We start from the raw sequence: 27,789 nt of genomic DNA on the forward strand, positions 1-27,789 counted from the left end.
TTTGCATGTATTAACTCATTCAATCTTCACAACAATCCTATCAACAAAGTGCTATTATTATCCTGCTTTATAGAGGCAGCAAACTGAGGCAGAGAGCTTCAGTACTTTGCCCTGGGTCTCAGAGATTCTGAGTTTAAGAACCAGGTTTGAAGTCCAGACAGTCCAGCTCCAGAGCTCAAGTTTTTAACCACAGTACTCTGCTGGTTTCCTCCCGCAGTAGATGAGAAAACTGAGGTCCAGAGAGACTGAGAAGTTGCCCAAGACCACAGGAGTGGTAACCGGCCAAGTAGGGACTTGAAGATATCATCACAGGGATTGACACTTGCACTTTCTACTGGTCTATAATTAGTTACCTGTTACCTGTTGCCCCTGCTAGACTGCACGACCAGCTCTCAGACCAGGGACTGGAATACAAACGTTTGTAAAATGAGTGCCCTGGAGACGCAAAACAGTCCATTCACCTCTGTTAATAACTTCATTTACTTCTCACAACAATGCCCAGGTAGGACAGTAGCTAACATTTAATCAGCACTTCCATGTCCCATTATCTCTTAAAACCTCACAAACACACTATTTCATAGGGACTATTATTATCCCTACTAGACAGAAGAAGAACCTGAGGCTCAGTGCAGCTCCATGACTTGCCCAAGATCTGGCAACTAGTAAGTGACAGTCAGGATTCTAGCGCACGCTATAAGACAACAGAGGCCTCTTTCTTGACCATGAGGCCACACTGTCAGTTCTACAGATGGGAAAACTGAGGCCCGGGACGGGGCACTAACTTGTGCCCACGGAATCGCGCCCATTGAAGAGGGCATACTGCATTCTTGCTCTTCCCCCTTTTGGGCCGCGGAGTGCCACTGCGGAGCGGGAGGCGGAGGACGAGAAGCGGAAGCCCTTTCCTGTAAGGTACCGAGAGCCGCTTAGATGCGCTAACTCCCGCCCTCACGGACGGATCCCGCGATTCCAAGGCAACGGCGCGGGCTGGAGAACAGGAAGTGAGTCACCCGGTGGGAGGGACAAATCTGCCACAGTCACCAATGGGAGCGCCGCGTCCGCGTTAGCCCCGCCCCGAGGGAGGGGCCGAGCCCGCCTTTTCGCCTTCGCCGCCGGCAGTGTGGGCTGTGCTTGAGCGCTGTGGTGGGTAATCGGGGCGCGGGGGCGCGAGGCTGACAGGGAAGGAAGAGTGTCGCTCAGGAAGGCGAGGGGCGGACGGCCGGTGGGGGTCAGGCCCCGGGGGTCGGTCCGCGTGCTGTGCCACAGTGTGGCTCCGAGGCCTGGGGACTGGGGCTTCTCAATTCCTGATGGGGAAACTGAGGCCCCGTGAGGGGCGGCAGAGCTAGGTAGACCGGAAGCTCGTCCATCACACGCAGACATTTTAAAAACGTAGTATGAGGTGAAAAAATACTTTAAATCATAATATTAGTTGAAAAAGCAAAATACAAAATTCTGTCTAAACTGAATACGTAAAATAGGGCCTTCACTGACCACCCTCTTAGTCTCGCCGGCCTCTGTGCTTCCCCTCTATTTTGGATACAGAACTTCTTACTTTGTACAAGTCCACAGCCCCTTATTTTAAAGCCCTGAGGCTGGATGTGTTCAGAATCTCGGATTTTCAAAAGGTAATATGGCGCATATATTATATGTTCTGTCATATCTTCAGCGGGGTCTGGGGCAATGTCTTGTGATCAAATACATTACTTTTCTCACAGCTAAATATGTGCATATTTACGCGAAAGGGGTAAACAACAACCATAAATAGTCTCACCTTAGGTCAGGTTTTGAAACTTAAAAGATTAGTTTTGAGATCTTTCGAGATTTGAAAATTGCAGATAAGGGGTCTGGATCATAATTTTATCGTTCACTCATATTTCTCACTAATTCGGACTGAGGCTGCCACAGTTCCTCACCCTGCTTTTGTATGGTCACTTCCCTGTCTCCATCACTAACGCTGTGTCGCCTTGTGCCCTCTCAGCCTCAGTTTCCTCATCTGTAAAATGGGGTCAGTAATGCTTTCCTCATAAGGTTCTGGGGAGGATGAAATGAGACTGAATGTGGAACATTAATACTGTGTCTAGCACTTGGCACAGATAGTTATGTTTGAGATTTGCTTATTCCACAAACATTTCTATTTTTAAATTATTTGAATGGTGATACACCCCCCCCTTTCATAGAGACTACTGACTTCTCTGCATAAACAAGCCTATATGTATCTTTCACCCTCATTTTCCCACCCCTTTCCCCCAAATTATAGCATTGTATACTGTTCTATACCTCCTTATTAACATTTATTTTGGTTGTTCCTTAACATACTTATATAATTTTCTTTTTTTTTATTAAGATAAGTTACCCACCTATAAAAATGTGTGATATAAGTTTGAAGAACAAAAGTACAGTGAACACCATCCACACACCACCAAGTTAAGAAATAGTACATTGTCATATCCTCAAAGCCGCCACTGAATCATTTTCTTCCCTCCCTAAAGATAACTACTGCCCTAAATATTGTGTTATCATTCCCTTGTTTTTCCTTGTACTTTTTAGTATCTATGTATCGCTCATGAATGCAGTGTACGGTTTTGCTAGTTTTTAGATTTTATATAAATGGGATCCAAATATATATTTTGTGTGACTTGATTTTTGCACATAACATTACATTTATGAGATGCATCCATGTTACTATGAGTAGCTCTACTTCATTGCTGTTTTGAATTCCATGGTATGATTAGAAAGGCTTTATGTAGGTGTTCTTCAGTTGACTGGCACTTATACTGTTGCCAGATTTTTGCTATTACATCATGCTTCATAAACATACTTCCTGGGGTAAATGTGGAATTTTCTGTAAGGTATATACCTAATAGTAGATTTCTGGGGATATCACATTTTTAGTGATATCAAATCAATGTCTGAAGTGGTTATAAGGGCTTATACTCTACCAGCAGTGGATGAAAGTTTCAGCCTCAGCCATTCTTAAGAATTTATGCCTTTCTGGTGACGGGTAAGATATTAATCACTATGGTTTTAATACTCATTTGCCTGATGACATTGAACATTTCTTTATGTATTTATTAGTCATTTGTGCATTCTTTTCATAAATTTTCTCTTGCTCATTTTTCTCTTACATTGCCTTCCCCTTACTGATTTGTAAGATTTCTTTATATATTCTGAATCTTTTGTGTGTGGCTTAAATGTGTTTCAGATACCTTCCAGTTTGAGCTTGTCTTTTGTCTCTCTGTCTCTGTCTCTCTCTCCCCCACTTTCTGTATTTTTGATGAACAGAGGTTCTTAATTTTAACAAAATCGGATTTATCAGTATATTCTTTTATGGTTTGTACTTTTCATATCTTTTAAAGAAATTCTGCTTTCCCTACCTTTGGGTCATAAAGATATACTCCTATATTGTTGTCTAAAAGTTTTATTGTGTTTCCTTTCTTATGACCTTAATCCTCAAGAATTGAGTTTTGTGCATAATGTGAAGGAAGGGTCTAGTTTTATTTTTTTTCACATATGAATAATGGGTTGTTCTGGCACCTTTCATTGAAAAGTCTGCTTTGATCTGGAGTTCCATTTCTTCAACATACCAAGTATCCATATATGTATACATTTCTATTTCTTTTTTTTTTTTTTTTGCGGTATGCGGGGCCCCATTTCTATTTCTTAGTTGTCTATTCTGTTCCATTGGCCTTATTTGTCCATTTCTGTACCATTATCACCCATTATTCATTACTCTACCTGTATAATAAGTCGTGGTACCGGGTAGGACAAGTCCTCCTGCCTTTATCTTCTCTAAGAATGTCTTTGCTGCTTTGCCTTTACATTTTCTATGTAAATTTTAGAACCATCTTGTCAAGTCACACACAGACATGTACACAAAGCCTGTGAGGATTTTGATTGGAATTGTATTGATTCAATTGCATTGGATCAGTTTGGATTTTAAAGTGATTGCTTTGAACATTTCATCCTTAAGTGTTATGTGTGCTGTGGGTTTTTGTAGAAGTTTCCTTCTATTCCAAGTTTGTTAAAGAATTTTTAGTATGAACAAATGTTGGATTTTATCAACTATATTTTCTGCATCTATTAAGATGATTGTATGCTTTTTCTCCTTTCTATTAATGTGGTGGCTCACACTGATTGGTTTTTCTCTCCCGCCACAGCTTTATTGAGATATTATTGACATATGACTTTTTTTTTTAACATCTTTTTTTTTTTTTTTTTTTTTTTTTTTGCGGTACGCGGGCCTCTTACTGCCGTGGCCTCTCCCGCCGCGGAGCACAGGCTCCGGACGCGCCGGCCCAGCGGCCACGGCCCACGGGCCCAGCTGCTCCGCGGCACGTGGGATCCCCCCGGACCGGGGCACGAACCCGCGTCCCCTGCATAGGCAGGCGGACTCCCAACCACTGCGCCACCAGGGAAGCCCTTTTTAACATCTTTATTGGCGTGTAATTGCTTTACAATGGTGTGTTAGTTTCTGCTTTATAACAGAGTGAATCAGTTATACATATACATATATCCCCATATCCCCTCCCTCTTGCGTCTCCCTCCCACCCTCTCTATCCCACCCCTCTAGGTGGTCACAAAGCACCGAGCTCATCTCCCTGTGCTATGCAGCTGCTTCCCACTAGCTATCTATTTTACATGTGGTAGTGTATGTATGTACATGCCATTCTCTCACTTTTTCCCAGCTTACCCTTCCCCCTCCCCTTGTTCTCAAGTCCATTCTCTAGTAGGTCTGCGTCTTTATTCCCATCTTGCCCCTAGGTTCTTCATAACAATTTTTTTGTTTGTTTTTTAGATTCCATATATATGTGTTAGCATACGGTATTTGTTTTTCTCTTTCTGACTTACTTCACTCTGTATGACAGACTCTAGGTCCATCCTGCTCACTGTAAAGAACTCAATTTTGTTTCTTTTTATGACATTTGATGGACTTTCAGATGTTTAACCATTGCTGGGATAAACCACACGATCACAATATATTGTCCTTTTTACATTGCTAGGTTCGGTATGTTAACATTTTTGCTTTGTTCATGAAAGATAACGGATTTTCATTTTACCTTCTTTTGCAGTCTTTGTTAGGTTTCAGTGCCCAACTTACGTCAGCTTCATCAGATGCTTTGGGGATGGTTTGTTCTTTTTCTGGCTCTGGGATAGTTTATGTAACATTTGAAATGATTTGTTTCTTGAATGTTTGGTAGGATTTCTTGATAAATCCATTGGGACCTGAAGTGTTCTTTGTGGGAAGATAAATTTCCCATAAAATGTCTTGAATGGTTATGAAATTGTTTAGGTTTTTAAATTATCTTTAGTCAGTTTTGAATGAATTTCCTATGACTTTGTACATATTTAAAATACAGCTTATTTTAAGTTGTCTATAATATCTTTTTAAAATGTTTGTGTCTGCAATTAGTTACCCTTTTTCATTCCAAATATTATTTATTTATAAGTTTTCTGTCGGAAAATCTTGTCAGAGGTTTGTCACTTTTACTAAGTGCCTTCAAAGAATAATTTTGGTTTTATTGATCTTTTCAGATATGCACTTATTTTCTATTTCATTAATTTCTGGTCTTTATTATTTTCTTTCTTTAGCGTTCTTTGGATTTAATTTGCTGTTATTATTTTTATAGCTTCAGATGGATGTCTAACTCACTAATTTTCATGCCTCCCTCCCCCCCCAAAATATATATTTATATATAAACATTTAAGGCTATTAATTTCTCTCTACTGTTTTAGTTGCCTCCCACCAATTTCTATGTGTAATATTTTATTTTCAGTTCAAAATATTTTCTGATTTCCATTAACAATTCCTCTTTGATAAAGGATTAAGAGTGTGTTTCTTAAATTTTAAACAGTTTTTCTACTTTTCTTTCTGTTTTCTGGTTCCCACCTTTATTGCATTGCAGTCAGAGAACATGTTCTGTATGAGACCAGTCTTTTACAGTTCGCTAAGACTTGCTTTCTGACCCATATGTGGCAATTTGCAAAATTGTTCCAGGTATGCTTGAAGATTGTGTATTCTGTAGCTGTTGAGTACAATGTTTTATACATGTCCATCAGATTAAGTTTTTTGTTGTGTTTTACAAATCTCTCTACAACATTTTTTTGTTCATTTATCAATGATGGAGAGGGATATCTTAGAATCTCCCACTATGGTTATGGATTTGTATGTTTATTTTTGTAGGTCTGTTAACTGTTTTGAGGTTCTGTTATTATGTGCTTAAATATTTAAAATTGTTATGGCTTCTTTGGAACTGAACCTTCTTATCATTTTATGGGGACCATCCTTATCTCTAGTAATGCTTTCTGCCTTTAAGTCTATTTTGTGTCATATTGATATAGCCACATCAGCTGTCTTTTGGTTAGTTCACAGAGTGTATATTTTCCTATCCTTTTACTGTAAATTTTTTGGCATTCTTATGTTTTAGAAGTAACTTCTATGTCATATAGCTAGGTTTTATTAATTATTCAATTTGACAAGTTTTTGATCTGGTTTAACAGCCTGGCTCTGTCATCTACTTAAAGACCCTTAGTTTGGAAAGCCTGAATCTCCAGAGTTTCTAGGGTAAAAGTCCAAATTCCTCAGCCCAGCGTATTCTGTTCTTGTGTCTGGAACAATCACTGGCAAATAAGGGGTACTCAGTACCTAAAAATAGAATGATGAATGAAGGTACCTGATCCTAGTGATAGGAAATAGACTTGGCAGGACTTGGGGACTGGCTGGATCTAGTCAGCCTCAGAGGAGAGGATGATCAGGGTTTGATGCTCAGGTCTGTGGTGTCTGTATGTCTGCGTGGACTGTAACACCCAAACCAGATGATTCTCGAAGAGGACTCGGGGGGAGGAAGGGGTTGAGGAAGGAGGAGATGAGTCTGGTTTAGGATTGGTTGAGGTTGAGATGCTGGTGAGATATTCTCGAGGAGAGCTAGCAGGCAGTCAGAGAAGCCGGTCATGAGATGGTGCATCTTCCCAGCTCTGAGGCCCAGCTGATGATGCCATTTAAAAAGAGCAGTAACTAGCCTTTTTGCGTATCTCCTAGAGCTAGTTCTTGGCAAATCCTTGGTAGTCATATCTCATTTAAACTGCATTTTATTCTTTAAAGATCGTATTATCCCCATTTTATAGAAGAAAAGACTGAGATTAAGCATATTAGCTAAAAATGTGTCTGTGTTATATTTGCTTAAGGTAACAGCGACTTTCGTATAAGATCATGGCATCACCTGAAGTGGATGTTAAAACCTCAGAATTTCAAGCCCCTCTGCAGTCAGAACCTCCAGAAAAGACCTGGGGGTCTGCATTTTTAATACGCAGGTTAGGTGATTCTTAAGATCAGGCGGGTCTGGAAGGCACAGGTCTCAAAGCTACCTGTCTAGTTCTCGCCCTCAGGTCTTAGCTGCTGCACTGCGCCACCTCTCTGTGGCAGGGGCAGGCTTTTTTTTTTTTTTTTTTTTGCGGTACAGGGGCCTCTCACTGTTGTGGCCTCTCCCGTTGCGGAGCACAGGCTCCGGACACGCAGGCTCAGCGGCCATGGCTCACGGGCCCAGCCGCTCCGCGGCATGTGGGATCTTCCCGGACCGGGGCACGAACCCGCGTCCGCTGCATCGGCAGGCGGACTCTCAACCACTGTGCCACCAGGGAAGCCCGGGGAAGGCTTTTTGATCAGGGCTTGTGCAGTCCTTTTATCAGCTCTGATCTTTGTGGAAAGTTAGCGTTTTAGTAGAGAGCAGGAGATGTTGAAAAACACCTTGCAGTCCTAGCATGACAGTTGTTTTATTAGTGGTTTGGGAAAGGAGAAGGAAACTAGCATTTATTAAGTGTTTACTAGTAGTTCTCTAAGCAGTGAAAGTTATTCTGATTTTATAGTGAGAAATGGGGCCTCAGCTAAATTTATCCCAGGCCATAGATCTGGTAGGAGGCTGAGCCAAGTTTCAGACCCAGAAGTGTCTACTAGTAAAAATAGCTCAAATTTTTTTTTAGTGTCTAGTCTGTTACCAGGCTCTTATATGTATTTTTTTATTGAGGTATAGTTGATACACAATATTATGTAAGTTTCAGGTGTACAACAGAGTGATTCACAATTTTTAAAGGTTATACTCCACTTATAGTGTTATAGGCTTTTATGTGTATTTACTCATTTAATCCTCATAGTAATTCTAGTGAAGACGTTTCTATCACTATTCTCACTTAACAAATCAGAAACTGAAGCACGTGGAGGTTAAGTGTCCCCGTTTCACACACCTCCGTGGTGGAGCGGCCTGTGAATCCAGGCTTTCTGGCTGCTTCCAGAGTCCATACTTCTCACCACTGCCCAGTACTAATTTGCCTCACCCCTGACTCGTGTCCTTTTCATCTTTGTACTATTCAGCGTGATGAACTAGATTTTAAAAACCATAACAAACTTTTATCTGTTAATGTAAATTGGAACGGACCGTGGAACGTTGCTTTTGGTGCTCAGACATGACTGGATTGCCTTTGCTTCTTTTTTAGTTCCTCCATCCATGCAGGGCAGCACGAGGAGAATGGGCGTCATGACTGATGTCCACCGGCGGTTCCTGCAGCTGCTGATGACTCACGGCGTGCTGGAGGAGTGGGACGTCCAGCGCTTGCAGAAGCACTGCTATAAGGTCCATGACCGTGAGTATCGTTTCCCTGTTCCCAGGCTGCTCTGCCACCGTGTGATCAGGGACTAGTGACACTGGACTAACACCATGTACCCAGTCAACCGATACTGCCGACCTGGGCGTTCAAGTCTCTCACCATCTCATGCCAGCCCACCTTTCTCATCTCATCTTCAACTTTTTATTTTTTTAAAGTAAATCTGAAATTTAGCCCAGTGGCTAAGAACTTGGACTCTGAAGCTGGATAGTCATGGTTCACACCAAAGCTCTAGCACCTTCTCCAGTCCAAGTTGGTTCATCTCTATAATGAGGATAATCATTTGTACTTCATACCTGGGGTGGTTCAGAGGATTAAGAGACATAATACATACAAAACACCTGGCACGGAAGGCGCTGCATTGGTTATTGATAGGAAGAGGGCACCTTAGCACAGGGGTGAAGGGCACAGCCTTGGACTTGGCCAGATCGGTGAAGTGCCATCCCTGCCCTGTGCCAGCTGTGGGCATTGGGAGCATCTTCTCAGTGGGTTGTCGGGAGGGGTAAGTAAGATAACACATGCGGAGCACTTAGAGACAGGGCCTGGTTTCAATAACTGGAGGTAGCAGTAGAAGCAAGAGGATCCATTTTGATAGATCAGTGAAATCAGTGTTGGTAGATCTTACTGACTGAGTGTCAGTATGGGTAGATCTTGTTGAGTGAAAAAGAAAGTTGATAAATTATACCTATTGTATGATGTCATTGTGCTAAGTGTTTTTGTAAAACTTCACGATCTTTATTGTTCATGAATACATACATCTGTGTGTAAAAATATAAAAGTGGATTCTAGAAGGATGTGCAGTACACCATAAGTGTGCTTGCCTTTGGGGAGAGGAGGCGTGGGATCATTTTGTCACTAGAAATCAAAGGATACTTCATCATTACCCTGTTTTGTTCTTTTATTTAAAAAAAGACAAACATGGCATTGTCAGCATAGTCTAATGGTTGTCCTTCTGACTGATTAACAGGAATTTAAGTATTTGTTTTTTATTCTATGTTTTTGTCTTTCTGTATTTTTAATTTTCAAAAGAAGTAGTCAGCTAAGTCGAGAGGGGTGGGGAAAGGTGTGGGAGGGGCCCTGGGTGCACCGGTGAAGGGACCCAAGACGAGGTGACACATTTCGAGAACTGCAGTCTGTGGCCTGACAGAGGCAGAAGCCAGATCCCTAGGAGCTGAGGGGGGGAGGGCAGTAAGAGGGAAGACAGTGAGGAGAGAAGCAGTATCTTCCTGATGTGCAGAAGAAGGAAGACTTACGAGGGTGGCATGTAGAGAAGAGGCAGGGTTTGAAGCGGCTGCTCCAGTGAGGTGTTCACGGGAAATTCTGGGAGCTGGATGGCGCGCATCAACAAATTAAAAGCTTGGAGGGGCCCTACAGTAAGGAATCCTTTTAAACTCTGTTTAATCTTCTGTCTCCAAACTTAATTGACCTACAAACCTTGGGAAACTCTGGACAAGAACATATGCCGTGTGGGAAGAGAACAGGTTCTTGTGGTACGTAGGTTTACAGGTTATGAAGAACTCATAATTGTACACCATAGTAATGTTTTTTTTTTTAATTTAATTCTGTGGATATTGCAGACTTCTAGAAGGATTTGAAGCAGGAGAGTGACATAATTATTGCTGTGTTTGAGACTCTCCTTCTGGTGAAAATATGTTTGCTCTAACTGCCTGTACTGTGGTGGATTGGGGTCTTTGGTGAGAGCCTCCTTTATGGAAAGGGAATATTACATCTGTCAAGCTACCTTCTCTTGCTCTTTAAAAAAACACAGCAGGACTTTAAACTTGGCCCTCAATGTCCTTTAGTGATGGGCAGAATCATGCTTTTCTTAATTTTACCTACGTGACAGTTCCTTTTCCCTTTTAGTTTCTCATCTGAGTCCTGAGTGTGAGCTTTATTGTTGAGGGGAAGTTTCAGAGCTCACTGGAAGGAGCTGTATGATGCCTGGGCACTAAGAATGAAAGTGGTTTTGCCTTTATTTGACCTTTAAAGTTGTCATGACCTAATTTAGGAAAGTCCTGTAAAATGTGTCTAGGAATTGATTTATTCTTCACACTTTATGTACCATTTCTGTGCATCAAGATATGGTTATGGCTAGGGTAGTCAGGATAGAACTATAGGTGTTTTCTCCCATCGTTCATTAAAAAAAAAGAGAGAGAGAAAAGCTTGTTTCCAAGTATTAATGTTATTTGAGAGATTTTTAAACTGAGAGATGATGGAATGAAATTATCTAAAATTAAGTAAAAACTTGTAAGACCAATATTATTAATCTCCTATCTTTTGAAGAGATTCCTAGGAAATTCCCCTTTTACCAACTAGAAAAATATTTAGGTTCCCAGAGAATGATGAAACAAAGGAGTATTTGAAACTGCAAGTTTCAGTTTCCCAGAGCATTTGTCCCTTTTGTCAAAGCACTTCCTATTCTGGGCTCTTGCTTGGGCTCTCCTTTTACTGTCATTAGGGGAAGACCAACTTCCCACATCTCTGGCTAGTGAAGAATTTCAATTTTTTTCTGATGTCCTGGTATAAAGCCTTGGCCTTTCTTCCTGGCATTGGAGCACCTTAGATTTTGAACCAGGGTTTGTGTACAAGCATGTGGCCATCCAGCGCCATTTCCTGAGACTCTCCAGTGGGCCAGGCCTCTGTGCAAGAGATAAACTTGACACAGAGATAAACTTTTGCTTCGCCTTGGGTTTCGTGAGTCAGACCTGGAATCAGACACGGAATCAGACGATTCCAGTATAAGCCCCCTTGATGGGAGTAAGTACCGGAGGCCTGGGGAGTGGTGGTTAAGAAGACTTGGATTTGAGGATTTCCACTTTAGACCAAGATAGGGTAACAGGGACTAATTTACCTTCCTGTCTGAAACAATCAAAAAATGGACAAAAACATGCAACACCGGTCATTAGTCAGTGAAGGACAGTGATCTCTTGAGAGGTAGGCATGAGGGTTTTTCCCTCTTGACACCAAATATGCATTTTTTTTCCCCAGCACTACCTCCCCAGTTCTCTGGACACCAACTTGAGTGTCCAGGAACTCAGTTCAGTTCTGACACTACCTACCTGGAGTTAGAGTCAGATCCCACCAGTGAGGGGCTTAGTCCCACAAGACTGCCCCTACTTACGATGCCAGTCTCAAGTCCTGGGCCACCCATACTTCTGACTGGCTATAAATCAGGGTTCTCATGATGCCCTCCTCAGGTTCAATACATTGGTAGAATGGCTCATGGAACTCAGGAAGACACTTCACTTGCATTTGCTGGTTTACTATAAAGGATACAACTCAAGAGCAGCCATATGGATAAGATGCATGGGGCAGGGGTGGTTTGGAGCCTCCGTGCCCTCTCTGGGTGTTCTACCCTCCTAGCACCTGGATGTGTTCACCATCCCGGAAGCGCTCCAGATCTCAACATTTAGGGATTTTTTTAATGGGGGTTTTATCACGTAGTCATGATTGATTAAATCATTGGCCGTTGGTGATTAGCTCAGTCTCCTCTGCCCAGAGTTGTGGGATGGGGCCGAAAGTTCCAGGCATGTAATCAAGGCTTGGTCTTTCTGGCAGCCAACCCCCATCCTGAAGTTGTTTAGGGACCTGCCAAGAGTCATCTCATTAGAACAAAAGACATGCCTATCACCTTATCACTTAGGAAATTTCAAGTGTTTTAGGAGCTCTGTGCCAGGAACCAGGGACAAAGAGCAAGTATCTTTCTTTCTTTCTTTTTTTTTTTTTAACATCTTTATTGGGGTATAATTGCTTTACAGTGGTGTGTTAGTTTCTGCTTCATAACAAAGTGAATCAGCTATACGTATGTCCCCATATCTCCTCCCTCTTGCGTCTCCCTCCCTCCCACCTGCAAGTATCTTTCTTATACCACAGGGAGAATTGGGTTGCGCCCTACAGTTGCCTCCGCTCACTGCTGTGAGAGCACTTTCAGACCATGGCACAGGGGAAACCAGGCAGAGCTAGACAGACACTCTGAGTTGAGATGGAGCTGAGAGTTCAAGGAGATGAAAGCAGCTAGGGTTTGTAGGACAGAGAACTGTACTGGAGAAGAGAGATGCACAGAGAGAAAAGTAGAGATCTATAGAGTGCCCCTCCACCCCCATCAAGGATCCAGCTGAGAACTGATCAGCACGGGAACTACCTGAGGCTAAGGAAAGAACCAGTTGAAAGAAGGAATTAGGGAAACAATGTGGCATGTTCACACGGGGCTGGGAATAGTGCCTATTGCAGGCCCAAAATGGCTTCCCTGGTGAATTCTACCAAACATTCAAGGAAGAAGTAATACCAATTCCACCCTCACTCTTCCAGAAAATTGAAGAGAAGGGAATGCTTCCCAACTCATTCTGTTAGGCTTGCGTTATCCTGATACTAAAACCAAAGACATCGCAAGGAGAGAAGACTAAAGACCAAGATCCCTCATGAATGTAGATGCTAAAATTCTAAACACAGTTTTTGTCAATCTCATTCAGCAATATATAAAAGGGCTGATGTAATATGACCAAGTGGGGTTTACCCCAAGAATGCAGGGTTGGTTTAGCATTTGAAAATCAATCAATGTAATTCACCACATTAACAAACTAAAAAAGCAAAACCATATGATCATCTCAGTAGGTGCAGAAGAAGCATTTGACAAAATCCAACATCTACCCTGGCATGATGAAGCAGAAGTTTCTTACAGAAAATGAAAGCGATCCTCAGGAGCAGGGTGTAAGCAAGATAAACAGGACCTCAGGCATTAGAGCAAGAGAGAGGAATCAACAACTGTCTGCACAGAGTTGAAAAATCCAACATCTATTTCTGATTTAAAAAAAAAAAACAGGCTTCCCTGGTGGCGCAGTGGTTGAGAGTCTGCCTGCCGATGCAGGGGACACAGGTTCGTGCCCCGGTCCAGGAAGATCCCACTTGCCGCGGAGCGGCTAGGCCCATGAGCCATGGCTGCTGAGCCTGCGCGTCCGGAGCCTGTGCTCCGCAGCGGGAGAGGCCACAACAGTGAGAGGCCCGCGTACCGCAAAAAAAAAAAAAAAAAAAACCCTCAGCAAGTAGGAAAAGAAGGGAACTTCCTTAACCCAATAAAGGGGATCTATATAAAACTACTGCTAACATATTTAATTGTGAGAAACTGAATACTTTTCCCCTAATATCAGGAGCAAGACAGGAACGTCCATTCTCATCATTTCTGTTCACCATTGTACTAGAGGTTCTAGCCAGTGCACTCAGGCAAGGGAAAAAAAAACCCACATTGGAAAGGAAGACGTAAAAGTGTCTATTCACAGACATGATCATCGTAGAAAATGTGATGGAATCTTTGAAAAAGCTACTAGAACTAATAAGTGGGTTTAGTAAAGGTGCAGGATACAAGATATACAAAAATCAGTTGCATTTCTGTGTGTTAGCAGTGAATCATCAGAAACTGAAAAATTTTTTAAAGCACCATGTATAATAGCATCAAAAATATGAAGTACTTAGGAATAAATCTGACAAAAATTTGTAAGGTCTGTAAACTGAAAACCACAAAATATTGCTGAGAGAAATTAAGGAAGATCTAAATAGATGGAGAGACATGCCATGTTCATGGGCTGGAAAATTCAGTATCGCTAAGATACCAGTTTTCCCCAAATGATACATAGATTCAACTCAGTTTCAGTCAAATTGAAACCACTAGGTGGCGTTTCAGGGAGGTCTCCGAGGAGCTCCGGTTCTTTATGTCTCAGTGCAGAAAGAATTCAGTGAGAGGCAAAGTGATAGATAAGAAGTGATTTATTAGAATAGGACGCTTGTGAGGTTACAAGTAGCGGACGGGCAAGAGGGTGCCGTGTGCCGAGAACTTAGTGGGCCACAGTTTTATAATCAAAGGAAAAGTGGGGAGGGGGTAAAGGCCACCCTCTTCCTCATTCTAGAGTAGACGTCAGGCTTCCATCATCAGCTCCTCCTACAGGTTGGCCAGGGGAGTTTTCTTGTCCCTACTTGGTCAAGCCAGGACTGTTGTGGCACTATGGAAATGAGCAAAAAGGCAGTAACGTATGCTAAAAATGCTAAATCATCTCAGGTTTTGGTATAATGTCACCTTTTCCTTATATTTTTGTTTTTAGTACATGCAGAGGAGTGTGTCCTAGGAATCATTAACTTACTGAGTCAGGATATGGGTAGGATGTGGGTCTCATGCCACCATTATTTTATTGTTTTGGGGTGTGTCTCATACTTCTGTTGCATTGTTTTGTTGCTAAGCAAGTCTGCTTTCTTGAGTCATCATTAACTTCCAGAGGTCGCCCGTACCTTTTTCTTTACTTACAATCCCCTAGCGGGATTAACTGTTTAATTACAGTAAGTCCCCTACATACAAATGAGTTCCATTCCAAGAGCGCGTTCTTAAGTCCAGTTTGTTCGTAAGTCCAGCAAAGTTAGCCTAGGCACCCAACTAACACAATCGGCTATATAGTACTGTACTGTAATAGGTTTGTAATACTTTTCACAAAAATAATACATAAAAAACAAACAAAAAATAAAACATTTATCATCTTACAGTACAGTACCTTGAAAAGTACAGCAGTGCAGTACAACACCTGCCACACAGGCGCTGGCGTTGAGTGAACAGGCAAGAAGAGTTACTGACTGGAGGAGGGAGAGGAGGTGGGAGACGGTAGAGCTGAAGGATCGTCAGCAATAGGAGGTGGAGGGCAGGCTGCAATGTCACTCATGCCTGACGCTGATGGCACAGGGTCTGGTTCCTTGCTGGGTTCAATTCTATCTACCCTCCTGAAAAACCGATCCAGTGATGTCTGGGTAGTAGGTCCTTTTTTCTTGTCATAGATGACACGGTAGCACTGGATTTCATTCTCAACGGCTGTTGAACCTTCGTGTACCGTGAAGTCTGACTCCCAAGAGAGTTGGCAAGTAGTTATGGGAAGATTCATTAGTTCAATTTCCTAAAAAGAAAACAAACATGGAAGCCTGAATTTTGAAGCCTTCGAAGGAGGCCCACGTCCCCTTGGAAAGTAGGTATTCCTGATGATGTCGTCGGGGAATGGTGTTGCCCAGCTCAGGGTCTGAGGGGGCCCTGAACCTGAACCTGACTCTGGGTTGGAATGTGTTTCATTGATCATGTGGTTTTACTGGGCAGAAGCAGAAAGTTGCCACAGCCCACAGTTTCATAGCAACGAGTCTTTCAGAGTTACTCGCCTTGTTAAACTATTTTGGGGCTGGTCTTTCTGGTTCTGTTTGGTTGAACAAGTTGGGTTTTAGGGGATCATTGGGTCCAGCCTCCTCGTCTTACAAAGCAGGAAGCAGAAACCCCTGGGAGTCTGGTGTGCTGTGTAGCCCCTTCTCACACAATGACTCTGGGCCCCAGCACTGCCCAGTGCTGCCTTCTGAGTCAGTGCCCGATTCTTTGAGGGCCTGCCTTGCCTGAAGCTCCTAGGGTTTTTAAATTGATTGATTGATTGATTGATTGATTGATTGATTGCGGTACGCGGGCCTCTCACTGTTGTGGCCTCTCCCGTTGCGGAGCACAGGCTCCGGACACGCAGGCTCAGCGGCCATGGCTCATGGGCCCAGCAGCTCTGCGGCAAGTGGGATCTTCCCGGACCGGGGCATGAACCTGTGTCCCCTGCATCGGCAGGCGGACTCTCAACCACTGCGCCACCAGGGAAGCCCTAAATTAATTTTTTTAATTTGAAATAGTTCCAAACTCACAGGAGAGTTGTAAGAATAGTACAAAGAACTTTTTCTCCCCTGAATCATTTAAGAGTAGGTTACCAATCTGAAATTCCATCACGCCTACATTCTTTAGGGTGTGTTTCCTTCTAGCAAAGACATTCTCCTGAATAACCGCAGGATAACCATTAAATCTGACATTAACATTGATCCATCACTATCATCTAGTCCACAGACCCCATTGGTGTTTCTCCAGTTGTCCCAATATTGTCTTTTTTAGCAAAGGATCCACCCCAGAGTCATGTGTCACATTTAGTTGTCACATACAATTTGTCCTCAGGACAAATTAGGTAGAATATCTGAAATCTTAGATTAAAAAATTAAGACTTAACATTATTTCAGCGAGCAGAATAAGTAATGTGACGTTCAGGCAAAACACCAGTGAACTGAAGTGCATGTACCAAAAATAGATTAGGGAACACAGTGTCAGAGGAACATTATGGATGATAAATATTTTCCGTTCTTGTCAAACCTCTCATCTGCCCTCATCCTAGCTTTGTTTTCCTCCTGCGGATTTACATGACTGCATCTGCGCTGTTGTCTCTGCAGGCCTCAGGGCTCAGACTCATCGTTGGGTGGCACGTGTTAGTGGTGAGGCAGTGATGCTGTCCACCTTTCAGTTTAGTATTCTATCCTGTATCTGCAGTCACGTTTATACGCACCTTCTCTTTCCAAGGAGGACTCAGCGATGATTAGATGCTGGCTCCAAATAAGTTTTCCTCCTGCTTTTAATGATTTCATTGTCCATTTCTGCCCTTTGGCCGTGATGAACAGTTAATAAGCATACCGCCGTCAGCCTGCTTGCCTTTTCAGTTAATCAAGGGGGATTAGGCTTGTGACCATAACTGAAAAGTGGCATAAAATTAGCATGAAAAGTAACATCTCAAACGCAACTTGATGAATTTTTCAACATACAGAATTTCATAACAGGCAGTTGTGATGTGCTCAGACCAGAGTCTTTGGGTTCTGGAAGCTCTGCAGCCACGAGGAAACAAACTCTTGTGGCTTTCACATCTCTGGCTCTTGAAGGACTCACTGTGTCCAAGTTCCAGCCGGCCCTTGATGACTGCGGTGCAGGAACCCAGCGGGGAGATGGTCCCCAGCAGTCCTTCCAGGCCAGTGCGGATCTGCTGAGCCGGGGCCTCTGTGTGCTCCACGCTCTCCCAAAGCGTGGCCTTCATTTGCTCCAGGAAGTGTTTCATACTGGCTCCCAGCCACAAGGGAGGGTGTGTGGGTGTGTGGGAGGGCTGGGAGTGGATTCTTCAGCAGGATTACCACACACACCACTGGCAGGAATAGGGAAGCCATTTCTTGAAGACACAGGTTCAAATCAGGGACTTGGGAAAGTGTGTTTTTCTTCACTTTCTGAGTCTCTGCTTTCTGTTTTATAGAGGAGATCTTACCTACCTCATGGAAAAGTCATGAGTGTTAAACAGGAACTTAGGTGAAGTGCCTGGCACAGAGTACTTCCTGCTCCACGTCCAGTGCATGCGCCTTGCTGCCCCTTCCTTCCTGTATGTCCCTCCCCCTACCATCTACTCTCAGGTCCCGGGGCTGGGGGTGGGGGTGGGAACTCACCTCAGAAGATCCAGGATGTTGGTAAGTAGGGTGATAGGAATTGTTATGTAGACCATAGGCTGCATTTCTCGCGCTGGGATTTTCTTAGAAATACTCGTGGAAGGAGATCACGAGTGCAGGTGCTGAGTGGGGGTGTGAGTGACAGGAAGGCCAGCGCGGCTAAGAGTAGAGCGAGGGGGCACACGGGAGCCACTGGTGGCTTCCAGGTTGGCAGTGGTGGTGCGGGTATCTGGCTTCACCCTGGCTGCATGTGGAGGACGGGTGGGGGGCTAGGGTGGACGCTGGGAGGCTGGAGGAGGCTGTGTCGCACTCCAGGGGCGAGGCGCTGGGGACTCAGAGGAGGGCTGCAGTGAGCCGGATGAAAGCGGCCGGAGTCATCCTTCCGATGGCACCACAGGCCTGCCCGTGCCTTTCAGCCACCTTCCTCACCCCTGCCGGGAACGGGGTGCTGAGCCAAGTCCCACGTGTACAGAGTGTGGACATCAGTGAAGGCCACTCAGATGAGAACAGGCAATGGCTGTTTATTCAGAGCTTGCTCTGACAGGGGGACTTGTGTTTTGGAGACTTGCTGGCAGGCAGAGGAGTGGGAAAGCTGTATAGAGGAACAAAGGGAAGGCTTCAGCTGTGCCCTGATAGGAGGCCGTGGGCTCAGGAAGCTGGAGGCGGACAGTCTAGAAGCAGGACAGGCTGTGATTGGTTGCGGGAGCACACCTGGCTTTCTCAGGTTGGTCCTAAGTTGGAAGCAGGGACAGAAATTAGGGAAGCTGTCAGTTATTAATCAAGACCTGTTCATTTTTTTAAATATAGATTATTTTATTTATTTTTGGCCACTTTGGGTCTTCGTTGCTGTGCGCGGGCTTTCTCTAGTTGTGGCGAGCAGGGGCTACTCTCCATTGCGGTGCGCGGGCTTCTCATTGCAGTGACTTCTCTTGTTGTGGAGCACAGGCTCTAGGCGTGTGGGCTTCAGTAGTTGCGGCACTCGGGCTCAGTAGTTGTGGCTCCCAGACTCTAGAGCACAGGCTCAGTAGTTGTGGCACACGGGCTTAGTTGCTCCGTAGCATCTGGGATCTTCCCGGACCAGGGCTCGAACCCGTGTCCCCTGCATTGGCAGGCGGATTCTTAACCACTGCACCACCAGGGAAGCCCAAGACCTGGTCATTTTGAGCCAGTTATTACAGAGCTTATGGCTGGCTTCCTGAGCTGGTTGCTAGAGATAGTGGTCTGACCTCCTACAGGTCTAACTTACAGGTAGCAGGCTGGCTTCCTGGGCTGGTTACTCTAGGTGGTGGGTTGGTTCCCTGGGCTGGGTGCTGCAGATTGTGGATCAGAGCCCTGTTTCTATAACGTTTCTTGTCCGTTTGTACGTTCAGTCTCTCAGAAGAATGTGTGTGACACAGTCTGCTCCTTTGAGTTGTTTGCAGTCCAGCTTCTGAGAAACCACAACCGCTTATCCGGTGGGTCAGGGGACGGAGTGGCCTCTGCAGTCACCGTGTCTCTTTATGGCAGGGCTCCAGCCTACACCAGAATTTGAAAACTGGTGGCGTGTCATTGGGATCTAGCTTACAGTCAGAGCCCTGAGCTAATCTCCGTTGTCACAAGACGCTACCATTTTTCTCTTGTTTGATTCAGACTCCTGGGGGTTAAGGCATCAAGTTATGTTGTTGAGTGTCGAAATATTTTTTTAACCTTTTATTATGGAGAAAGAAAGGTAGAGAGACTAATACAACGCAGCCTCATGTACACATCGTCACCCAGTTAAAATGATAACTCATGACTAATCTTGTTTTATCTGTGCTCCTGGTTACTTACCCCCATATCATTTTGACACAATTCTCAGACCTCATTGCATATCTGAGTAAGAATTTTTTTTTTAAATGAATGCTCAGGTCCTTTTGTCACTGTGCCAGACTGAAGGCCAGATGTTTGTTTTCTGACCTGGACTTTGTCACTTACCGGCCCTGTGGTCTTGGATAAGTCCTTATGCTCTCTGACCCTTGGTTTCCTCTTTTGGAAAACAGACTGTACCACATACTGGCTCCCCTTGGCGGTCGTTCGTGAGGGTCTGATGAGATCCTGAGGGAGCAGAACTTTAGCACGTAGTGACGTGACATACAGATGGAGAGAACTCTTTGTCTAATCTGTCTGCCGCATGAGAGACCGCTGTCCTTCTGTCCCTGCGCTTCCCGGCGCTGCTCACTAGCCGCACTGTGGAAGTGCCGTTGTCAGCTCACATACCTGAGTGTCGAGGGGACCATCTTCCCCAGGCAACTGAGGTGAAAGCCCTAGGCTGGGACGCAACCCCCCCCACACCTCTCTGGCCCAGTGTGCCTGCCTGCCAGCCTCTCCCAGCCCAGGGGTCTGCTCTTGGGCCTGATGTGGCCTAGTGCCCACGTCTGGTCCAGGGCCTGGGCTGCCCCGTCCTCAGTGCTCAGGAGGACTGCCCGGCTGGCCCCAGCAGATGAGAGAGCTCTCACGGGGCAAGTTGGCCCATAAGTGGTTTGGTCCCCTGGGGTCTTATTTTTTGCTATTATTTCCTCTGCCTAAAATAGTATTTCCTCTGCCTAAAAGTTTTCTATCTGTGGTGCCTGGTTTGGAACAAAACTATCTGTTGCTCAGAAGTTAGGGCGGCAGACTTCCTGCTGCCCAAGTGTGCAGTGAACCCTGGGTTCCAGTAGGCTTCCGGGAAGCAGAGACTCTGATTAACAAGAAGAGGTTTGTTGGTTAAATTAAAATTTATTTTAAAAGAAGAGGAGGTAACAGTGGTGGCCAGAAAAAAAACGACCTCTCAAAATGAATTGAACCAGCTCTCACTCCTCAGAGAAGTGTCCCGTTTGCTCAGTGCTACCCCAGCCAGTCCACTGCCCTGAGTCCCATTTTTTAATTGCCCCAACAGAAGAAGGGCATTTCCTGCTGAAGAAAGAGCTGTTCTGTCCTCTCCTGAGTCCTTGGCCTTTAGTTTAGCTCCTCCCGCAGCAGCTCATGTGACCCCCGTGACCTGGCTGAGTAGTCAGGGCTGGAGGAATGATGGATGTTGTCCAGGCACAGCCCCTGTACGTGGCCTTGGGGCACAGCCCTGTGGCGTCTTTCCCAGGCACTGCTCAGATACTTTCTGTCTTTCTGTATTGGCCGAGTCCCTCTTTGTGACCCTGAAGGCACAGTGCCAAGTTCTGGAGGAATGTAGTGGGGTCTGGGGTAGGGAATGTTCCCAGAGGACACTTGGCTCTGCTCCACAGAGGCTGTGTGGCTTCTTGCCCAGGAGCTTGGCCTGGGCTCCATTTCCAACGCTGGGCGAGTTGTTTAACCTCTGGTATGTAAAGGTGATAATAACAGCTCACCTTATGGAGTTAGTGTTCTTGCAGTGATGCAATGAGCCAAGCTAATGAGCAGTGCCCAGCACATCCTAAGGTGATGACAGCCCCACATTTACAGGCCTGTTGTGCTCAGCCCAACAGTAGCAACCTCACCACACCCCATAAGAAAGGCACAGGTACACCCTGCTTACATGGAGAGAGAACACAGGTGGCACCAAAGATCTACAGACCCTTGCTTGCTTCAGCCATGGTGCTAATCGTCCTGGTTAGGGTGTCTCTTTGCTCTCTGAGAAGAGGCAGCCGTGGTAGGTCCAGGGCCTTGTCCTTTACCTCTTATAGCTGGTCATCCCATGTTGCTGACTGCTGGTCATTGGTGTGGAGGGACCCAGCCTCTGATCCAGTTCTACCTGTAAAAACTTGGTATTTTGATACTTACCTGAAGCCTATCTTTTTTTCTCAATTGGTTCGGGATCTGAAGGGAGGAGTAGGTTACTCGTTAGTTCTCTGAAGTCCCTTGAAGTGGTAGAACCAAGACTGGAAATAGTTGTCTCAGAATCATGTGATGTGGTCTTTATCTCACGCACGGCATCATGGCCGTGGACTTATAGGATATTGGGGCCAAATGGATCCTCGGACACTGCTTTAGGCCCACTTTGTTCCTACAGATTTGCCAACTGTAGCTTTTCCATCATGGGCTCCAGGAAGAGGGGAGGGAGAGGGGGCAGAGCAGTGAAAATTAGCTGGTTTGAAGACTTGATTTTGGGAAGCACTGATCTGGTGTTACCTTGACACTTAACGGGCACGTCAGGGATCTTGGTAGCAAGCAAGAGTTCCCAATTCTGGCCAACCTGAAAAGGAACGTGTTGGGAGGCTGTTGGGAAAGGAACACACGGGACTGACCGTTGGCTGGTGGCCAGACTGGGGAATGGGCCGAAGCCCCAGGGCACCAGGCACAGGAAAGCACAGCAGCACCTCACGGCCAAAGCCACCCTCCCCCTGCAGCGACTGGGCTAGAACCACCTTCCGCCATCCCTTTGTCCCTTGCTCAGACTGAGAGGGTGTCTGACAGGCTGAGCACGGGTTCTGGCCCACTGTTGGCTGACCTGGGACCTGGCCCCTGCAGGTTCCTGCACTCTGGTTTTCTGCCTATGGGATTTGTTTTCCCACCAGAATCACACAGATGGGGTAAAGAAAGACTCTTTGGTAGAGTCTATTTAGGGAGTGGGGCAGCCAGAATTGGTAACTGGAACAAAGTGTGATGGGGAAGGAAGTGCTTGAGGACCGTGGGAGGACAGAGACAGAGCGCGGAACCCTGATCCTTTGTGGTCAGGGCAGGCCTGCACAGGAAGGGACGTGTCTGGGACGCCAGACGGTCAGAAGCCTGGCCGGTTGGAGCAAGCGTGGTGGAGAGAGGGTTGCGGGGAAGTGTTCTCGATGTGTGAGGTTGGATGTGAGGTGGCGGGTGGCCTTCAGGGATGAGAGAAACGGAGAGGCTGGCCTGGGGGCCCACAGAGGGGCGGGGCGGAACTGGGCCGGCCGTGCTGCTGCCTCTGTGGCCCCAAGAAGTCCAGTTAGGGCGGGGGTGTGGCTGAACAGGAGAGCAGCTTATTCCCAGGTAATGGTGCAGCGCAGGGCATCTGTGGGCAGCACAGGCAGGTCCGCCCAGCAGAGGGCTGTGGCTGAGCCCCCGAGAGGGCCGCTGTGCGCTGGAGCCCACGGGAGCCCCTGAGTAGGCGGCCGGCTGCTGCAAGGTCAGTGGTAGGAAGGGCTTTTTTTTCTTAAATTGAGAACATTCATGTTTCTGAAAAGTGAGGCTGGACAGCAAACTGGAGGTGGTAGGAGAGGGGAAAGCTCAGGGCGGCTATTAGCTCATCTCCGTGCTGACGAGGAAAGTCCGAGGTAGCAGAATGCTTTTGATCTGCCCACAGAGTACGTTCTTCTGAACGACACCCAGGAGAGGCCTTTTCAGTGGAAAATGTGAATTGTTGCTTTCAGGGGGATGTGAGACTTGCCACTGCGTCACCTGGGACGGACGGGCTGGCTCCCGAAGCAGAGGCCCTGTTGGTGGGCAGGAGATGGTTCCTCGTGCCTGGGGGCCCCGCGCCTGAGTTTCCCAGGCTCGAGTCGGGTGCTTGCCGGGGGCCGAAGGGTCTCCAGCAAGCCGGGCGCGTGGCTCGTCCGTGGTAGCTGGCCCCACACACCGGGGCGAGATGCTTTGCATGGTGTGGGAGCGGAGGAAAGCACAGGAGCACTTCGTGCCGGGGCAGCAGAGAACAGCTCGTGGAAAAAAGTGCCCTGCAAGTTGGCTTTCGTAACTGGTCAATGGGAGTGAGGAGGAGGGCGCATGAGCAGGGCACGGAGGCAGGAAATGTGACCGTGTTTCACGCCTCTGATCATGGTGTTTCAGCAGCTGTGGCCAGATTTCATCATCACGCTACCGTTAGGATTTTTGCCACGTCCGAGTACCACCTGTTTATTAATACAAATTTTTTCTTTAAATTGCTTTCTTCCTCATCGTTTTTTGTTTTTTTGGTCACGCCACGTAGCTTGAGGGATCTTAATTCCCTGACCAGGGACTGAACCCGGGCCACGGCAGTGAAAGCTCAGAGTCCTGACCACTGGAGTGCCAGGGAATTCCCTAAATTGCTTTTTTTTCTTTTCTTTAACTTAAGCAACTTTAGTTGTAAAGGAAGATTAGATCCTGCCTGTGATTCACGTATTAGTATTTCTGTCCGGGTCTTTGTCATTAGCTTTTCTGGGCCTCCTCAGCAGACGCCGTGCCTGTGTCACAGCTGCCGACTTTACGTGGCTGCAACCGCCATTGCCACCAGTGTGATCGTTTAGTTTTTTAAACTTTCATAATATTTAGCTATACAAGGAGCTTACAAGTACCTTTCTAAGAAGCCAAACAGATAAAGTTCAAGTGCCCTGGGATGACCTCCTCATTTTTGTTCCCTTCCTAGCAATGGCCTTGTTCATCAGTTTTGTGGGTAACCTTCCTGGCCTTTTTCCTGCATATTGTTTTGTTGGTTTTATTATTGTTTTTAACATAATGTTATATATTGTCTGTTTTCCCGCTATTTTTTTCTTACAGTGATTTTTCTAAGGCACAAATCTTTTGAAATTAATTATTTTAATAAGTGAAAACAGTAATACATACGTTTGGTTTAAAAAAGTCTCACAGTACAACAGGGTGATTCCAGGACCCAAGGCTGACCATGTCTCTCCTGTGCTTCCAGCTCTGAGAGGCTCCCATGTCCCACAGGAGGAAAGGCACACGCCCCCTGGCCCGTGGGGCCCTGGGCCATCTGCTTCCTGCTGCTGCCGCCACAGCCTTCCCAGCCGTCCTTCTTTCCCCTGCCAGTCTGCTGTCCATCTACCCCAGCCCCTTGCGGTGCTCCCCGGGCTCTGTCCGTACCCCCTCCTCTGACAGGCTGGTGGCCCTGGAGAGGGTGCTGCTGCCTTGTGCGTCACCAGGGGCAGCACGAGGTGGCTGGCATACAGGTCAGGGGCTGTGGCCGTGCTGTCAGGGCTCCCCGCTGCTCGCTGTGCCTGGCGGTGTAACGCTGGGTGAGTGAGCCCCCCTCTGCAGGCAGGATGGGTTCATTACTGCGTGAAAAGTGCTCAGATCAGGGCCTTCCCCGGGGTGGGTGCTCCGTGTGAGCTGCTGTTCTTACCCTGTCGTCGTTATTCTTCACTGTCGCAGCCCCGGGCCAGCACAGGTGTGCCAGTGTTCCATGTGTGTTTGGATGTCGAATAAAGGGAGGAAGGATAGAGGTGGACCTGACGCGTGCATGAGGACAGGCAGGGGCAGAGGCTCTACGGAGGAGTCAGGCTGTGATACCCACTGCACTGAGGTGCTGAGTGGGGACAGTGACAGGGCGGCAGGGAACTGGGGCTGGGGAGGAGGCCGAGGGCTGCCAGCCAAGACAGGAAGACCTCAGCAGGCTCAGATGCCATTTCCCAGGCGTTTGTACTTCACAGCGCTGTCTCTTTGCTCCAGGAAGAAAGAAGCCACAGGCGTTGGCGCTCACCCAACAGGACCAGGGCCTCCACCCATTTCTGGCTTTGCTGTCCCGTGTTCAGGGTGACAGCGGGGTCGAAACAAGCTGCACTTTTTTTGATGGAGCACCCTCCCCCTTTTTTGCTTTTGCCTGTTTATTTCCAGGCACTGCTACCGTAGAGAAGTTGGAGGACTTCATCAACAACATTAACAGTGTCTTGGAGTCTTTGTATATCGAGATAAAGAAAGGCGTCACGGAAGATGACGGGAGACCCATTTATGCGCTGGTGAGTGCAGACAGAGCCCCCTGGTGGATGTGTGAGGGACCGCGGTGGAGACAGCCCCGTGCCCTCCTTACTGGGGCGAATGCAGGTGCACCCGCCTCACCAAGGGCTTGGAGGGAGAAAGGGATAAGATGCCTTTTCATTTAGAACAAGACATAGAAGCTGGGAAAAGCAACAACGTGCATGGCCGCTAAGGACTGAGACATATTTGGGGCCTCCTGTTGTTTTCAGGTTTTCCCTCCCAGCTAGGGGAGGAGGTGAAATACAAACCCCCATCCTTGGCTCGGGAACCACCTTAGGCTGTCAAGGGAGATCAGGCTCCTACCCACCGGGCCCACACAGAAAGGGGCTCTAGCCCAGGGTTTCCCAAACGTTGTCCATGGAAGAAAGGGTTATAGAATCAAATAACATGGAAATGCTGGGTCAAATTGGTAAATCAGATTTATTTACTGCCAGACTTCCCAGTGCCTTTTGCATTTGAAGCTCCATTAGCATGCAGACAAGTTTCCTGAATTTATCTGAGTTTGGAAGATATCGCACGATCTTGGGAATTCTAAAATCTCTGAAAATTAGACATACTGACTGAGCTATAGGTTTAAGCCTGTAACATAAGACCGGTTACAAATTTATCCCTGTGGCCCACAGTACCGGGACACAGGTGCTCCGTGACTGGCAAGGCAGGGAGGGAGGCAGGGAGGGAGAGAGCGCCAACAAGTGAATTAACTGACAAGTGAAGGGCACAGCCTGACCCTCACGCTGACTTATTTTTTAGGTGAATCTTGCAACAACTTCAATTTCTAAAATGGCCTCAGATTTTGCAGAGAATGAGCTGGATCTGTTTAGAAAGGCTGTAAGTACAGTAACTCCCATTGCCCAGCAGCTGGGCTTCTTATAGGAATACCTGTCTTTCACTGGAAATGGAAACTGCAATCTTAAGAGGGTCACCACTGCTGCCCGAGAAAGCCCTTTGCAGGGGGATGTCACCAAGCGCCTTGCCCAGAATTCACAGCTGCCAGGTGATTGCTGGGGAGGTTGCCACGGCTGCCTAGGAAATAAAGGCTGGTCCGGGTTTGACCCCAGCTGGTTGAGCAACAGTGGGCCTCCTGGGTGTGTGATGCAGGTGAGCAGGTGTCACTGCCTGGTACTGTGGCAGCATCGCCCGGGAGCTTTTGCTAGAAAGGCCGAATCCCAGCCCCCACCCAGGCTGCTGAATGTGACCCTGCATTCTAAGAAGGTGCCCCCGACCCGTTTGCACAGGCGCATTTGTGAAGCGCTGCTCTGCCTGCCTGGCTTTGGAGCTGTTCCCTCAGCCACCTTGTCACGCACCTGGCTGAGCACCCGGTCAAGACAGTGGTTCTCAGCTCTGGATGCAACGTAATAACTGGGGAGGTAAAAACAACGCAGACGTTCTGGCCTCAGGTCTGTCGAGTCCAAGTCTCTGAGGACTGACCGAGTCCTAGAATCATTCCTTCCTAAGCCTCCCCTGGGGACGATCAGCAGCCAGGGTTGAGAACTGGGCTCTAAGATGCCAGACACACCTGTGTGTGCAGGAAAGCTGTCTTCCCAGTGGCTGTGCCCTGCTGTGGGCAGAAGTGTTAGGGCAGTTGGCCGGCCGGCCGGCCTCTCGCGGCCCTGGGTCCACAGTGCCTCTGCAGCTCCCGAGCGTGCTCTCGCAGCCCACCCTGCTCTCCTGCCCTTCCCGACTCCAGCCTGCCACTCAGACCAGCCCTGATGGCCTGCCCACCTTTGAGTAGGAGGGGTGCTGCCCCGTTTCCTTATTCATTCATTCCTCAGCTTCTCCATCTTCAGGGAGGTGAAGTGACCCTTCTTGATTTGGGGGGGCATTAAGGTCATTGATTTGGGATGGTGTTACAGGAGAGACTTTTGGGTCAAAACTGTTTATGGCTTTGGATGCATATTATTAAGTTATTTTCCTGAAGAGTCCTACAGTTCTGTCTGTGATAGGAATAGTATAACTGCACCCCTGCCAGAATTGGTATTATTGCTTGAAAGTTGTTTTTGCCAGTTTAATAGATGAATGTGGTATCTGTTTCTTCCAGTTGGAACTGATTATTGACTCAGAAACTGGCTTTGCATCTTCCACAAATATTTTGAACCTGGTTGATCAGCTTAAGGGCAAGAAGATGAGGAAGAAGGAAGCCGAGCATGTGCTGCAGAAGTTCGTACAAAACAAATGGCTGATTGAGGTACTTCGTGCCGTGGATTTTCCAGCTTGGCTCACTTTTTAGAATGA

At 46.6% G+C, this 27,789-nt stretch overlaps 1 protein-coding gene across 5 annotated transcripts in view; it reads left to right on the forward strand.

The window, feature by feature from the left end:
• The first annotated feature begins 1,071 nt into the window (after positions 1 to 1,071).
• The window catches only part of NSMCE1 (NSE1 homolog, SMC5-SMC6 complex component), a 32,994-nt gene continuing 6,276 nt past the window's right edge, over positions 1,072 to 27,789 (forward strand). The window contains exons 1-5 of one of the 5 annotated variants that reach the window (XM_067706331.1): positions 1,072 to 1,140; positions 8,482 to 8,628; positions 25,417 to 25,538; positions 26,308 to 26,385; positions 27,596 to 27,742. In XM_067706331.1, coding sequence (XP_067562432.1) covers positions 8,493 to 8,628; positions 25,417 to 25,538; positions 26,308 to 26,385; positions 27,596 to 27,742 — 483 coding nt within the window. In that variant the 5' untranslated portion in view covers positions 1,072 to 1,140; positions 8,482 to 8,492. Of the gene's footprint in view, positions 1,141 to 1,169; positions 1,397 to 1,534; positions 1,623 to 8,456; positions 8,629 to 25,416; positions 25,539 to 26,307; positions 26,386 to 27,595; positions 27,743 to 27,789 lie in introns of those variants that run through there. The other 4 variants (XM_067706334.1, XM_067706332.1, XM_067706333.1 and 1 more) reach the window with 4 other exon arrangements.

Source organism: Pseudorca crassidens, chromosome 15 (genome assembly GCF_039906515.1).
Source record: "Pseudorca crassidens isolate mPseCra1 chromosome 15, mPseCra1.hap1, whole genome shotgun sequence".
Lineage (NCBI taxonomy): Eukaryota > Metazoa > Chordata > Mammalia > Artiodactyla > Delphinidae > Pseudorca > Pseudorca crassidens.